We start from the raw sequence: 17,729 nt of genomic DNA, 5'->3' as shown, positions 1-17,729 counted from the left end.
CCATGCAATGTATCATCAAGGAAATTATGGGTTCTGTGGCCTATTTCCTAGTAAGATGGCAGTAAGTTAATTAACATAGAAGAGAAGTTGAAGACTCTAGCAGGAGCTGAAGATCACTGGTTTCTACCATAATGCAAAGCACCCGAAGACTTAGGTGCGAAGAAAGCAGACTCCAGCTAAAGTCCTGATCATGCGTTGATTTGATCCATCTCTTACTTGCCGTGTACCCCTGGAAGAACTATTTAACTCTGTACCTCAATTTTGTTTCATTGGTGAAGTGAGATAAATAATTACCCACCCTTAATGGTTGTTTTTAAATTAAATCATTTAATCTATGTAAAGCACTTTTCAAAAAGTATTGGGTACATATAAATGCTCAATAAATATGATTTATAATTTTTATTACCAGGCTTAGTTTAGAGTACGTGTTTTGATTTACTCTACATCTCACAGAAAACAACGAAGTTAGCCTATTTTATGGCAACCCAGTTAATAACCACCCCCTTTCTTATAAATGCTTATATTTTATAATTTGTTTTTCTATTCATTACTTCCCTGTGTGGAATAATATAGGTTTCAGGTAAGATTGCATTGTTCCAGGCATAACACCTATACTGGGGCCCTGACCTAATTAAATTTAGTTTCTCACATTTAAGTGGAATTTTTAAATGTCTCTAAACTCAGAAACAGGATAACTTGTCTCAAAATGACAGCTTTTGTCTGTTTTAGTTGGTGGACCTTTTTATTTGGGGATGACATGGGGCAAGTATGGGCTTCTATCAGTGAAAGTGGTCTCATCTGATCAAATAATTCAAGTTTCAAAAAAAGTTGGTTCTTGAGATATTTGCTTAAACAAAACACAGAAACAACTTTAGTCAAGGAAAAAATGTTAAATATCAAAATAGTTTAAATTCTAGTGGTGCTTTTATTTCTACATCTGGAGAAAGCCAGTCCTTAATTTTATTCCTCAGTTCCGATTCGTTTCTGTAAGGGTAAAATAAGAGCTATGGAGAAATTATTTTAAAAAATCTATATACATTCAATAAATTATAATTTAGTAAATTGAGGAAAACCTGCCAACTGCTATCTTAATAGTTTTTTTTTTTTTTTTTTTGTTACTTTAAGTTCTGGGATACATGTGCAAAACATGCAGGTTTCTTACATAGGTATACACGTGCCATGGTGGTTTGCTGCAACCATTAACCTGTCATCTACATTAGGTATTTCCCTTAACGCTCTCCCTCTCCCAGCCTCCCAGCCCCCAACAGGCCCTGGTGTGTGATGTTCCCTTCCCTCTGTCCAAGTGTTCTCATTGTTCAACTCCCACTTCTGAGTGAGATGATGTGGTGTTTGGTTTTCTGTTCCTGTGTCAGTTTGCTGATACCTTAATAGCTTTTTTTTTTGTTTTTTGTTTTTTTTTACTCTTTCTTAGATTTAAATTAACACTGTTGGAAAGATAACATTGTTTTCATCATGAATGCTAATAAAGATGAGAGACTTAAGGCCAGAAGCCAAGATTTTCACCTTTTTCCTGCTTTGATGATGCTAAGCATGGCCATGTTGTTTCTTCCAGTCATTGGCACTTCAAAACAAAATATTCCAAGACTCAAGCTAACCTACAAAGGTAAATATATACATATTTTCTAAATTGTTTATTAAGATTTTTAAATGTCTTTTTTGACTGCTATATTTTTTCTTTTTAGAAAAGCATATTGGCTTCTGTGAAATGTTTATTATGTTGGCATCAATTCATAAAATAGAATTATAGAACAAGAAGCCCAATCACTCATTTTTATGAGGAAAAATATGCTAAAGCTATTCAAGTATGCTTTTCAGCCCAGTATTTATAATAATCAGTTTGATCTGCAAGTGGTAAACGGTTTGGTGTTAAAACAAATCAATCCTTAAAAACAGAAAAATGTTAACTAATTTCACATAACTATTGCTAGTTTATTCCTAGTCAGAGGGGATTTTTAAAAAAAAACACAGTAAGATATCTTCAAAAAGAACTTAAGACAGCAGGATAGCTTCAAGTTCTCAACTACATATGTATTTGGTAATAGAAAAAGACAATGTGAAAGGTTTAAAATACAAAAAAGATGAAACAACTTTGCTAAAAAATGAAATCTGCTAAGCTAGTTTTTAAATGTTTGATATAACAGCAAAGTTTATATGAATTACGGTTGGTCATCTTTGTGTGTGTCTGTGTCCAGTTTCATGCCCAAATAGTTTTTACTTTGGTTTTCCTTTTTGATGTACTCTGGGGTTCATTAATACCTCAAGAAATAAAAGGGATGTAGGGAGAATAAAACTTCTTTATTCTCAAAGTGGTAGGCAAAAATTATGCTGGCAATTTGATATCCTCTGATCTCTTTAAGATGACATTTTATAGACAAACAAAATACTAATAAAAGCATGTTGGATGTTAAATCTAAGAGTAAGTTGAATTAGCACATTATATCCATTACAAATCTTATATGTTGGTATTTGTACAGAATATATGTCATGTATTAAAGAGTTAAACAATTTATATATTTTTGAGTTCTTATGTTTTTATATGTATCAAACTCATTTGCATTGGAAGTCTATTTTTTGGTAATCTAGGATGTTTTTATCTGGAAACATTGATCACATTATGAAATATAATTTATTGATGTCTTATTTAATCAATAATTAAAACCTTTTTTTTTTCTTTTTGAGATGATGTCTCATTCTGTTGCCCAGGCTGGAGGGCAGGGCATGATCTCAGCTCACTGCAACCTCCGTCTTCCGGGTTCAAGCGACTCTCCCACCTCAGCCTCCTGAGTAGCTGGGATTACAGGTGCCCACCACCACGCTTGATTAATTTTTGTATTTTTAATAGAGATGGAGTTTCACCATGTTGGCCAGGCTGGTCTCGAACTCCTGACCTCAAGTGATCCGCCCACCTCGGCCTCCCGAAGTGCTGGGATTACAGGCTTGAGCCATCTCGCCCGGCCATAATCAATAACTAAAACCTGTATTTGATTGTCTTCCATTTCCTAGTCATAGATATATTCAATTTTCTGTCATTCCCCTAAAATTATCTTAGTTTCAAGTGAACATTAACAGTTATGGCAAGGTTTAGGCCATAAATAAAAAACAAAGTCAAGGCTTTTAACCATGCCAGTATAAATAGTACTGAATTATGCCTTCTTCCATAAACAACTATTCATCTAGATAAACTATATGAAGCAACTATTTTTAGACATTGAGCAATAGGCAGCAAAGATGAAAGAAAGAAACTACCAGTGGTACATGCCTATAATCCTAGCTATTCAAGAGGCTGAAGCGAGAAGATTGCTTGAGCCCAGGGGTTTGACTGCAGTGAGCTAGGATTGCATCACTTTTAGAGACTCTGTCTCTAAAAAAGAAAACAAACAAACAAACAAACAAAAAAACAAAAAAACACACTTAATGGCGCAACTCGGAAAGGGTTTGGGACAAACGGGGAATTTGTGTGCTGAGCCGAGATATTGAGATGAAATATTGGAGGTCAAGGAGTGCCGAATGACATAGCAGTTCTGTCCACCCAGAATTTTAAAACTTCACCAAAACCTGGGGCACTCAGTTGACATGCTGCAAGGGTCATTTTATTTTTTAATTTTTATTTTAAGTTCAAGGGCGCATGCCCAGGTTTGTTACATAGGCAAGTTGTGTCATGGAGATTGGTTGTGCAGATTGTTTCATCAAACAAGTATCAAACCCTGTACCCATTAGTTATTTTTCCCGATCCTCTCCCTCCTCCCTACCTCCACGCTCTGATAGTCCCCAGGCTATGTTATTCCCCTCTATGTGTCCACATGTTGTCATTGGTTAGTTCACACTTATAAGTGAGAACATGTGGTATTTTTTTTTTCCTCCATAGTTGGCTAAGGATAATGGCCTCCAACTCTATCCATGTCCCTTTAAAGAACATGGTCTCATTCTTTTTTTATGGCTGCATAGTATTCCAGGGTATATACGTACAACATTTTCTTTATTCAGTCTATCATTGATAGGCATTTAGGTTGATTCTATGTCTTTGCTAATGTGAATAGTGCTGCAATGAACATACAAATGCATGTGTCTTTATAATAGAAAGATGTATATTTTGGGGGTATATACCCAGTAATGGGATTGCAGTTTCTAATGGTATTTCTGTCTTTAGATCTTCGAGAAGTTGCCACACTGTCTTCCACAATGGTTAAACTAATTTACACTCCCACCAACAGTGTATAAGCATTCAGTTTTCTCCACAACCTTGCCAGCATCTGTTATTTTTGACTTTTTATATAATAGCCATTCTGAGTGACTAGTGTGAGATGGTATCTTGTTGTGTTTTTGATTTGTATTTCTAGAATGATCAGTGGTGTTGAGTTTTGTTTTGTTTTTTTCCACATGATTGTTCCCCGCATGTATGTGTTCTCTTGAAAAGCATCTGTTCATGTCCTTTGCCCACTTTTTAATGGTGTTGTTTATTTAAAACTATAAAAACCCTGAAAGACAACCTAAGCAATACCATTCAGCACATAGGCATAGGCAAAAAGTTCATGATGAAGATGCCAAAAGCAATTGCAACAAAAACAAAAATTGACAAATGGGATCTCATTAAACTAAAGAGCATCTGAATAGCAAAATAAACTATCAACAGTTGACAGTGAGTAAGCAGGCTTGAGTCAACAGACAACCTACAGAATCAGAGAAAACTGTTACATATTATGCATCTGACAAAGATCTAATATAAAGCATCTATGAGGAACTTAAACAAATTTACAAGGGTCACATTATAAGAGCTCAGCTATTCTATTCCTACTGTAAGGGATACTTTAGTCCTGCCTTAAAAAACGTGACAATAAGTCTCAAAAGGATTGAACTGATCTTCCAGTAAACTCAATATCCGCGAGAAAAAAAAAAAAAAATCTCAACAATTTTTAAAATAAGAAAACCCAAATCAACCATATTCTCAACAATTTAATATCCATAATGTCCAGATACAATAAAAAAAATTACTAGACCTACAAAGAAACAGGAAAATTTAATGATAACAAGGGAAACATGTAGTTAATGGAAGGTAAATTGAAGTGATGCAGATGTTCACATTAGCAAAGATTTTAAAATAGCTATTATGAATATGTTCAAGAATTTAAAAGAAAATGCTATCAAAAGGAATAAGCAGATATGGAATCTCAACAGAGAAGTGAAATGTATTAACAAAACTAAATGAAAACTCTAGTAATGAAAATTGTATCTGAAATTAAAAACTTACTGCATGAATTACAGATTGGAGATAGCAGAACAACATTCAGTAAACCAGAAGATAGAGAAATAGGGATCATCCAATATAAAGAACCCTTGAGTTTTTTACATGTCAATTTATAACATATTCCATTAAACCAAAGCCATATCTAGAAAGTTATTTTGTATTCCTTATGCTCTTTGTGTGACTATAATGGGATATCTTTAAATTCTTTGAAGCTCTATTGTTTAAATAAATATATATATATCTCTCTTTACATCTGTATCTATCTATAAAAATACATATATCTTTATATCTATATATATTTATATCTATCTCTATATATAGTATCTATATGTATCTCTATATATAGTATCTATCTCTCGATATACTATATATAGAGAGAGAGAGATAGATACTCTTGCTCTGTCTCCTATATGTAGAGAGAGATAGACAGATAGATACTCTTGCTTTGTCTCCCACACTGGAGTACAGTGGCAAGATCTTGGCTCAGTGTAGCCTTGACTTCCTAAGCTCAAGTAATCCTCCCACCTCAGCCTCTGGACTACAAGCATGATCCATCATGCATGGCTAATTTTTGTATTTTTCGTAGAGACAGAGTTTCACCATGTTGCCCAGGCTTGTCTCCTGGGCTCAAGCAATCCGCCTGCTTCAGCCTCCCAAAATGCTGGGGTTATAGGAGTGAGCCACCTTACCTGGCCAAAAGATAATCTTTAAAGCCACAGGTTTTATGTTTTGTTATGGCAGTGCCCATTTCTAAAACCAAAATGTAATTTGGATAACTACTGCTGTATAACAAGCCATCATAAAACTCATTCCCTTAATAAAACAACAATTACTATATCCCTCAGTTTCTCTGGGTCAAGAATTTGGAAAGGCTTAGCTGAGTGTTTCTGGTTTGTACTCTTTAATGGAATTGTAATCAGACAACGGCTAGAGTTATAACAGTAAGGGTCTGGCTGGCATCTCTTCCTTGATGTATCCTCAGGTTCCTCCGAGGGAGTCTTTTCACTTGGGTAGTTTGGGCTTGCTCAGGGCCTCAAGTGCATACATTTAAACAAACAAAGAGGAAGTTTCATTGCCTTTTTATACCTAGCTTTAGAAGTTACATGGCATTGGTTCCAGAGTATTCTATTGGTTGAACCATGAGAAAGCTTCACTCAATTTTAAAAGGAGAGCACAAAGACTGTACTTCTCAATCATAGTAGTGTCAAAGTCACATATGTAAGGAGCTGTGGCATGGGAGGTATTGTTGATACATATATATATATATATGTGTATATATACACACATATATAAATTCTTATATATATATATCTCTGAAATAAATTGATAATAAAAAACAAGTTTATATAGGGTAAAGTACTTATTCAGACACTTCACAAACATATACATGGCCAATAAACACTTAAAAATACTGGCCCTCATGAGTCATTGGGTAAATACAAATTAATATTACAATGAAATACTCTTATATATCTGTTGGAATAGCTAAAAACATGAAACATTGACTATATCAAATATTTGTGAATCTGTGGAACAATTTGAGCTTGCAAACATTGCTAATGTAAGAGTTAAGGTGGAAATTGTTTTGGCAGTTTCTTATACTATTATACATGCACTTACATTCATTTGAAGTTCTAGAACAGGCAAAACTAATCAATGGTTTAAAAATATGATAACAGTTGCCCTTGTTGTTGGGGGACAGAGAGGATTGACTGAGAGGGGCATGAGAGGAAATTTTCTGGGAGTATAGATGTGTTTTCTGTCTTGACAGGGATGTTGAATACCTAAGTGTAGAGATTTGTCACAACTTATTAAATTGCACATGTAAGGTCTGTCCATTTGCCTATATATAATATTGCCTTAAAAAGAAAATGAATAGAAAACAAACATTAAAATCCAAGGAATAAAGAAAGGATATGGAAAGTTTGAACTAAAGGAATTGAAGACATAAAAAGGGAAACTCTGGTTTCTTTAATACAGTGAATATCGCAAAAGCACTGCATTGACAAACATGGGTAATGCAAACATCACACTTGCAAATATATTTTAATAATTGATAATATTCACTAAAGAGTCATAATGAACAAAACATTGGCATAAGGACTGTGTGTGAATTATCTCATTACCTCGCTGTGAGATGCGTATTATCATCCCCTTCCTATGTATGAGGATACTGAGGTACTGAGAGATTGAGAAATTTGCCAGGGTCACAAATTTAATTCATGGCTCAACTCCTGGGTCAACCCCAGGCTACTTAGAGCTAGGATTCTAGCCAAGTCTCTCTCACTGTAGACATAAGTATTTCCTTCCTGAGGCACTTACCTGTCATAGTGAATAAATTTACAGAAGCATCATGCTGATATTTGACTAAAACTGATTATGTGATTTTCAATTGTCAACATTAAATGAAGTTGAAGAAGATTACATGTACTCTTTAAGATCACTGGGTAGCCAAAAAGATTATTTGATTTTTGTGGGATTTTATGCCATTTGCTAAACTTATTTTTTAAAAGTTGATTGTGATAAATTGTCTTCATAATCAAAATTTCATAGAAAAGTGAGTCTTAATATTAAATCAAATGTATAAATTGTCATCTGAAAATAACAGCTTGTATTAATGTATGTTTTTGGCCTTAGAGCCAACTCTATAAGGATTAAAAATCTTGTTTTATTTATCTTTCTCTAAATTTTCATTCCTCTCAGCACCTTATTCTTATATATAAGGATAATTGATATGTTTTTCTTGGAGTAAATGCAAAAAGCTGTACTCTTTTGATGCTTCTTATATTCAGTATTCATTTCAAATTCATAATTTTTTCAGATGTTTTAGGTTGTCTACATGTCAAATGCTGGTAATCAGAAGCAGAGACTGAATGCAGGATAGAAATCCTAGATATCTTCCAACACACCCTCAGCACACACCCATACTTCCCTCCCAGCTCCCCAGGGCTACTGTTAGTGAGTCATTTCTTGACTGTATGCTAATAATAGAGTAGTCACCTTTCTTAAGAGAACTACTGCGAATCCTTTGCTGCTCACAACACACCATTTTAAGGAATGCTGAACCATTTTAATGAATGCAGAGTATTCATTTTGAATATCACAATTGTTCAGCACTGTGAAGTGTATATTTCCCATTCACTTCCAAAAATTTCAAGTTTTCCTATCCGCCTCTGTAAAATCAAGCACTTGAGAAAGAAAGTAGCTCAAATCCTGACATACCACCTTTTAAAAGCTGTCTTTTCCTGGATTTTAAAAAGCTGTGACACAAAAATTACCGTTAATTTTGTGTTCTGGTGGGGCAAACTGCTTACATACCAGATTCCTGCTTCTGAGGTAAGAACCACAACATTTCTTGACATTTTCATTTTTTCTCTCATGACAACTTATTGACTTGAGATCAGCTGGGACTATCCTTTGCTTAGACAGTATTGAGAGTCTGAAAGGTTATTCTTGGAAACTAATACACTGGTAGAACGTGAGGTTAAAAATAATCAGCCAAAATAAAAAAAAAAAATACTAATTTTAGTTTTAAAAATAATTAACTTTTATGGACATAAAATTAGCTTTGTTTTCTTTGCTTTCCATAATTCATATCTTCTCAGTGTAAACCAAAGATGCAGGCAGTGTCTATGGTAGTAGAGTTAGCTACTTGCACGAGCTGCAAGGTAATATTAAGGGATTTCTTTTCTTTCTTTCTCTTTCCCTCCCTCCCTCCCTCCCTCCCTCCCTCCCTCCCTCCCTCCCTCCCTTCCTTCCTTCCTTTCTTTCTTTCTTTCTTAGATGGAATCTCACTGCAGTGGCCCGATCTCGGCTCACTGCAGCCTCCGCCTCCCGGGTTCAAGCGATTCTCCTGCCTCAGCCTCCCGAGTAGATGGGACTACAGGCACATGCCACGAAGCCCAGTTAATTTTTGTATTTTTATTAGAGATGAGGTTTTACCATGTTGGCCAGGATGGTCTCATTCTCTTGACCTCGTGATCTGCCCACCTTGGCCTCCCAAAGTACTGGGATTGCAGGTGTGAACCAACACGCCCGGCCTATTGAGGGATTTCTTAAAGTATTTCTTAAACAACAAGAGAGTTGTAGCAACCATTTTATCCAAAGAATACTCTTTAATAAAGACTTAACTGAGAACCTCTGAATCCACAGGAGCTTGGTAGTTTGGTTCCATTGTTGTGCAAAGAAATTTCCCTTTGGTCCATGTTGTGAATTCTTGCATATTTATGACTACTAAACTTTTTTCTTGAATAATAAGTAAGGAATCATGGAGGTCAGAATGTTCTATATTTCCAGGTTTTGTATTATATGATTATTACTATAAATATTGTCTTATAAATTGGGCTTCTCATAGTGACTTCTACAGTTCATGCCGCAATTATAAAAATAATATTTGAGAGACGATCTTCTTAAATTGCACAATAATATAAGTATTTTCTATCTCACCATCATCACTATAGACTTTGAATGTGTTGGAGATATTTATACTCAAGAATCACTGGTGTCTGTAACGTTATTTGTTTGGAAAACTCTAGAAGATGAGATAGGTGTAAGTCTTCAGCAAGAAAAGTAACTCGTTTAATATTTACCATGTATTCATCCATTCTACAAATACGTAATATGGAATCACTATTTACTAGGCATTGTTTTAGATAAAAGTCACTGTCTCATTGGAGCTTATTTTTCACTTAGGGAGACAGTGAACAAGCAAACAAACAGGTGAATATCATTTCAGATAGTGCTAAGTGCTATCAAGACTATAAAGCCAGAGAATGACTGGGCCCAGGTACCCTATTCAGACTTTATCATGTATAAGCCTCACAACACTGTTTTTATACCCATTGTTTTCATACCTACTTTATAGATAAGATACAGGCTTAGAACAGGAGTCTCTTGCCCAGAAGCAAAAAGCTATTAAATAGCCCAACCAAGTTGTGTGCTTACATTTATCTAGTTCAAGGTCCATGTTACTGTCAACTCACCATGCCCTTGAGGAAAACATTACATTTTCAAGAGGATAAATATTAAGATATAAAAAATAACAAGGTTTTACCATTATTTCTTTAGCATCAAGCTATTTTCAATAACTTCTGATAGTAGTAATTATGTTGTGCACCTCCAACATTTATTAGATGTATATTCATTGACAAGAAAAACTTCAAAATTCCCTTTTGAAATTTTATCTGCCTATCTTATAACTAGGTATTACTGTATCTTCTAGAATTGTTCTTTGTTTTATCAGAATTTTCTAAAAAATGAATAAGTAAGGCTATATATTTTTCTGTAATTTACAAATTATTTAGCTGTGAAATTTAGCATGTGTGTCAAGTAGAGATGTCATTTAACTCATCTAATTTGTTTGATTTGTATTGATACATCTAATAATATGTATTTTATCTGGATTCAGTATGATATAGCAGTGAATTATTTACCAAGACAGAAAGTGACCAGCACTATGGAGAAAAATGAATCAAGACAGGGAGCTCAGTAGTGGTGGGAGTGCAGTCATCAAATACTGTGGTCAGGAAAGCACTTCCTGAGAGAATATTTTCACAGATGCTTAAGCTAGTCATGCAGATATCAGGAATATTTTTGCAGAAAGAACATCAAGTGCAAAGGCCCTGCGAGAAAGTGTGTCTGGCATGTATAAGGATCCTAAAGAAGATGGTATGGCTAAACAAATAGCGGGATGGAAGAAAGAAGAAAATTGACTAAATAGAGAGTTAACAGGAGGGAGGAGGGATTAGATCTTCTACTGCTGGCATTTAGTCTGAGTATTATGGGAATCCACTGAAGAATTCTGAGCACAGTCTGACATGATCTGACTCTCAGAATAATAGAATCATTGTAATTTGCATGTTGAGAATACACAGAAAGAAAGAGATCAAGAAATAGGGAGCCAAATTTGAGGCTATTGTAACAATTCATGTGAGAATTAATGGTCTGTGGCACAAAGTGATAGGAGTGGATACACATAGATAGAGCCAACAAGATTTGCTGATGAGCTGAATATAAAGTGAGAGAGAAGTCAAAGATGACTCCATGGCTTTTGTGGTTTTGTTTTGTTTTGATGTGGTCTACAGGTGGAGGTACCATTAATTAAAGTGGTAAATACTGTGGAAGAAATAGTTTTGTGGAGAAGATCAAGTGGACATATTTTGTTTGAGAAGGCTATTAGACACCTAAGTGAGATGCCAAGAAGGCATTTGAGTACATATATAACCCTGAAATTCACGGAGATGTCAATTGGAGATATGAATTTGGCCATTAATATATAGAAATTTTTAAATCTACAAGACTGTGAAATAATTAAGGGATGAAGCAGAATTCAAAAGATTGGCTTCTGGTGTACTACCAAGTCAGGAGATGGGATAAAGGAAGAATTAACTGCAAAGTGAACTGAAGAGGAATGCCCAGGTATATAGGAGAAAAATTAGGAGTTATAATACAGAAGGCATTAAATGAAAAAAGTAAAAGGAAAGAGATAATCAGTGGTGTCAAAGTCAGGTAATACATCTAGAGAGATGACAACTAAAAAGTAACATTAAATTTAACAGAGCTCACTGTTGACTTTGATAAAAGCAGTGTCTGAGTGTGCCAGCCAAAGCCCGATTAGGATGGATTCTTGAGAGCATGGGACTGGAGACACTGACTATAGATAATTCTCTCAAGGAAATTTTTGATAATTGTGACATAGGCATTAGCTGGAGGAGCAAAGCGATCAAGAGACTTATTTTAATGCAAGAAATAACAACATATTTGTATTTTAATTGAAATAATCTAGAAGAATAATAATTGATGATTCAGGAGACATAATCTACACCTTATTGAAGAAAGTATTGATGAGATTATTTTCCCTAAAACAGGGTACATTTAGAACATGTATTAATAAAAGTGGCTTATTTTGCATAATAAAGTTCATTATCAGTTGCAACTATTGTCTAGAAAGGAAGCTAGGTTAAACATAAACAAGTTTTCAAGGAGGAATGCTTAAGTACGATATAATGATACAGGCTGTAGGCACTATATATGTTTAGGAGATTAATATGTAAAGATTTGGAAACAAAAATACAGACAGATTAAATAATAATGCTAGGGTCACATAAGTAGATAATTTTTTTAAAAAACTGATGTTCAGATCTAAATCCACTGTTTTTTAGTAAAATAGTGTTTGTATTATTAATACAACTTACCTGTATGCAATCTCTTTATACGATAATAATTGAAATCCATTTAACACTGTATATGGAACATTGTTCTAAACATTACTGGTCTATGGAACTTTACAGAGTGGTGGAGTGCCACAATAATATAAGGTAATATATGATGCAGTATTGCCATGCAAACACACAAGAAGCCTTCCTGGAATTACGAAGATAGATAAAAATCACTAAGGGCTACAGTGATCATCTATGTACTCCTAGCAGGGTAAAAGAGAGCTCAGCCTTGAGGCACTTAGGTTGTGTCTTTGTCTTTGCATAAATGTGGAAATAACTTTAAAAAGGGCATAGTTTGTCTAAAGGCAATTTTTATTGCGATAAAATCCAGTCAACTATCTTTTGGTGGAAAACTCTTTTTGAATAGATCTTGTAAGCAACTGGTTTACTATTCTATAAACTATTGAGGAGCAAATGTTTTTATGTGCAACTGCTCATTTCACAATTCAACTTCCCTAAATCTGGCGCTAATTTCTTGAGCCTTATTAAAGGAATTTTCACAGTGAGATTTTTCCATACCTGTGTATAAATATAAATTCAATGGCAGTTTAAAAAATAATGTCATTAGGTCTTTTTTAAACAGAAGATTTGACAAACAATTCTCTGATTTCTTAAGAACTAGTAATATACAGTTTGCATTTTTGTAAGAATCCTTTAAACATACTGCTTTAATCCTACTAATTCAAAAGAGGCATAAAGTAGAACGAAAGTCCTTTTTACTTACAAAGATGGTCATAAAGGGGTTTATTTGACTAAAGCCACAGTGAGCCAGACACAGTTTGGAAATTAAGATAAATACTTCAGTAATCCCGATGGAGTGGTGAAGTGGAAGAAGCAATAGAAGTGAACCTGTCTGTTGGAATATTCAGTGGGTAGAGAACTTTTGAAAAAGAATCTTGTTTATCTAAGTAATGCTAAACATTAAAATATAAAATATAGCTGTAATGGGTGATGGGGCTTAGAATCAGAAGATAAAGATAGGTTTGAGCTCTTTCTGTGACATGAACTGTCTATGCACCACTAGAATCGTAAATTGTCTTTCTGAGTCTAGGTTTTCTCATCTGGAAATTAAGTTCTTCTTGGGGATCAAATTAAATAATAAATGGGAAAGTTCCTCAGATGTTACAAACCACAAAATGGAGGTTGTGACAGATTTCAAAGACAGACCATACATGTTTATAATTAATTGAATATATAAAGAAAATTTAAGATGTTTAAGAATATAATTGTAATTTAGCATCTTGGGTAGAATTTTTGCTACCACAGATAACAGCAAAGATATTTGAAATGGAAGTCTACAATGGATACTCATCTTGACACCTTTTTTTTCCCCCAAGTAAATGTGTGTTAAATTAATGTACTTCACTTCTTTGTATGAAAAAAAAGCTGAAGGGAAAAATCTTATATATCATTGGTTTAAACTAAACATTTCATTGATCACTTCTAGAAATTAAGGAATAAGCTAGCTAAAGATGTACAAATGTGACCAATTTAGAATTGTAAAAGAAAAAAAAAATACTTTGGCCACCTTGCATAAATTAACACACACCATGAGGTAAAGGTTTGAGAGACATTCTAGTGTGAGGAAGAATGAAATAATTCAGCTCTTTAATGCAGGCAAGCTGAGAATAACAGGCGCACACTGTATTTATTTTAAACCTTTCTACTCCAGGTGTAGTTCCAACTGCAGTAGTATCAGCAAAATCTGAAATTTGTTTGAAATGCAGAATCTCAGATATACTCTGTGACTTCTAAACAAAAATAACTGTATTTTAACAAGAATCCTTGAATGCATGTTACATCCTGAAAAGTAATTCTTAGGGATCCCCGCGATACATGTGAAATATGGAGATTACAAAAGGAACCCCTTATGACTGCAAAACATTATCACAATTAGGTCTCTAAATAGCACTTCACTTCTCTAAATTATTAATAAGATGGTAATAAATCCTGATTTATATCGAAAGTAGATAAACCAAGGCAAACAAAAATCACTAGTTTAAAATATTGTGAGTTAAAACTTTATTAGACTTATGTATAAGAGGTGGTGTTGAAATACAGAAATGATTTTGACATTATTCTTATCTTCTAGGGCTTCTAGTGTTTTTAAGGAACAAAATAACTACACAAAATAACTGCCAAAAGACCAGTGCCATAGTATAAATAAAACCAAAAGTTTAAAAGAATTTGGAAGAATTTGGAGATGAAATTGAACTTTGAGCACTGGAGAAAGTTTAAAGTTTATTCAATGAAGCGTATGTTGGTATTGGAGTATTTTAATCATGAAATTGACCTAATTTAATTGTGATTGTCAGGCAAATGAAATAGGCAGCATCATGCGGGAGACGCTGTTGGGAGAGTGGGTGTAGCAAAAGATAATTTATGAACCGTTTACAGTAATTTGGAGAAGTAGTAATATGATAGGCAATAAGAATAAATATTCAAAAAGGGAGAATAGAAAATTTACTTGATAGACTCTATAAGGCTTTAAATTTAGCTGGATGTTGTGTGAGGTGGGGGTTAAACAGATTTAGAGTGATGGATTATATAAATAGGGGAGAGAAGAGTAAGGAAGAAAAACTAAAAGTGATTCAGAAATGTTGAGCCTCATGACTAGATAATTTCATTGAAGTCATTAAAATCAATGAGATCAGATGATTGGAGGAAAAACTGACAATACCTAGCAAGTGATGGCAAATTCTAAACTGGAACACTTGGGAGCGATGATGGGGTTGTGGTTGTGTATTTTAAAGTCATCAGCAGAGAACTAACAATTTGTGGGAGAGAAACTATTTAAGGAAGATAATGCATAAATGGAAAGCATTTCTTCATTGCTTATACCCACTGAATAGTACCTGAAATTGAGAACAATATTCCATGATGATATTTTTAAATTTCCCTCTTGAAGTATATGTGCAAGTTCTGATGCAAATTCTCTGCACACCTTTACCAGGGTGATGCTCCTTGGGCAAGTGATTAAGAACTTTCATCTGGAAAAAACCTTGAGAAAAGTCTCACAGATGATTAACATTAATTTGTTGTAGATGAAAAGCCAAAGTGAAATTTTCTTGAATCTATGAAAATTGAATTTTAGATAAAATGTCACACTGAGTGGCCAGTATGATCAATGATTAATTATATATATCTGTATCTGTATGCAGATACAGATATATATAATTATATATATATTCTGGTAAATTAGTTAAAATTTCATAATAGCAAGAGAGAGGATGTGATTTGAACAGCTTCCAAGAAAAACAGAAGGCACATTCAAAGGCTTGGAAATACAAATGGTGATATGGTTTGACTGTGTTGCCACCCAAACCTCACCTTGAATTGTAGTTCCCATAATCCCCGCATGTCCTGTGAGGGATCTGGTGGGAGATAATTGAATCATGAGGGCGGTTTCCCCCATGCTATTCTCCTGATAGTGAGTGAGTTGTCAAGAGGTCTGATGGTTTTATAAACATCTGGCATTTCCCCTGTTTGCACTCATTTTTCATCCTGCTGCCCTGTGAAGAGGTGGGTTCCACCATGATTGTAAGTTTCCTGAGGCCTCCCCAGACATACAGAACTGTGAGTCAATTAAACCAGTTTTTCTTTATAAATTACCCAGTCTGGGGTATTTCTTCATAGCAGCTTGAGAACAGACTAGTACAGATGGCATGAGACATCTCAACTATGACTCTCACAATTGAGAAGTTTCACATATACCTTTTAACATTATTTTTGATATACATATACTTGACTTCAATTAATCGAATTAATTTTATAAAACAGTATTGTTATAAAAGTGTTATCTGTTTTATATTACACACATAACTTTTTGCTTTATTCCTTAATTTATGGGGATCTTACCTTGAGGAAATATTTGCTCTTGTCATATTTGTCTATTATTTAGAGTCAATAATAGATGTTGTATTCAGTTAAGACCTTCCGAGGTTTTTTACATTAAATATATATACTTGATTGAAACAAGTACCAAATATGTGTGACATGGTGCTTCATTTTAAACATTCTTTGAAACTTGAAGAAGGAGAAATTCTGAATAACTTGAAGGAAGCTACAAAACAATTGTAAAAGTAGTATCAATCGTGCTCAGAATGATACTCTCAACTTTTTATCAGGAAGTTTATTCTATCGTGACATTGCTTTTCTTGAAATGTACTAGATATTTATAACACTAACTTTTTTACAGGTCAGTAGAAAAAAAGATCACAGCAAAGCTTTTGAAAATGTAAAAGGACTCCTTCTTATTCAAAGTATGAATTTACTCCATAACTATACATCACAAATGTCACAGTGATGGATTATATAAAGCATCCACTATTGAAAGCTGGCCAAATAAGAAGAAAATGTAATTTAAAAGTATGGATATGACAGAAATACAACCGTGTATAATTGCCACACTCCTACTCCACAACCTGTCTTGGCAAGAACACAGGCCCCATGACATAATAAGTTTAATTTGTTTCTAATTTATGTTTCCCTATGTGATATCATCTGTTTTATTATTGATATAGATAATGTTCTAAGACCTAATGAACAGAATGATCTATAACATTCCATCACAGAAAAGCAAGAGAATTTGATTTGTTTGTGTTCTTTCTGATTTGGACTTGCATTTGCAAGGAGATAATGGTTAGCATAGATAGCATAATGATATCTAAGTCAGCACAATAATAACATAATCTACACCTGCAATTTTGAAGCAGTCTTTTGTAGCGCTTTTAGGTTTGACTAATATTTTTTCTTCATATGCTTTGAAAGATTAGCTTTAAAGACTAAATGTACACAGTAGAGAATCATTGGTATTTTTGTGTTGGTAGAGGTGAATTATGAGTTATCTTTATAACCAGAATGTTTTCACATGATCTCAAGCCTCAGAAAACATATTGGAAGTCAGCTGATGCCAAGTTAAGATGAGCTAATTTTCCCATTGTTAAATCTAAGGGAGAATCAGTGTCTTGCCTTGGACAAAAAGCTGTAGTATTTCTGGAAGTTATGGGAAGAAGCTTTGAAGGCACTTCATAGAAATGATGCTCTGATAGTAACTTAGCATAAAAAGCCTGGAATTTTAGAGATCAGAGGAGAAATGCTGAATTTAGGGGGAAGGCAGAAGTAGAAAGGATGCTGAAAGGCTTAAAGAGAAACGTTTTTACTTAGACAGCTTTGTAGAGAACACACTGGAGATCTGACTACACTAAAGAAACCTGAGAATAGCCCTATTGATAAAACTGCTATTTCCT

At 34.1% G+C, this 17,729-nt stretch overlaps 1 protein-coding gene across 3 annotated transcripts in view; it reads left to right on the top strand.

The window, feature by feature from the left end:
- SEMA3D (semaphorin 3D) overlaps nt 1-17,729 on the top strand; it is a 194,356-nt gene that overhangs the window by 63,183 nt on the left and 113,444 nt on the right. For all 3 annotated transcript variants that reach the window (XM_050785240.1, XM_050785241.1, XM_050785242.1), the window contains one exon: nt 1,433-1,624. In XM_050785240.1, the coding sequence (XP_050641197.1) occupies nt 1,474-1,624 (151 nt within the window). In that variant the 5' untranslated portion in view covers nt 1,433-1,473. The remainder of the gene's footprint in view (nt 1-1,432; nt 1,625-17,729) is intronic.

Source organism: Macaca thibetana, chromosome 3, assembly GCF_024542745.1.
Source record: "Macaca thibetana thibetana isolate TM-01 chromosome 3, ASM2454274v1, whole genome shotgun sequence".
Lineage (NCBI taxonomy): Eukaryota > Metazoa > Chordata > Mammalia > Primates > Cercopithecidae > Macaca > Macaca thibetana.
Note: the sequence above shows the minus strand (reverse complement) of the source record. Positions and strands in the feature narration are given on the sequence as shown.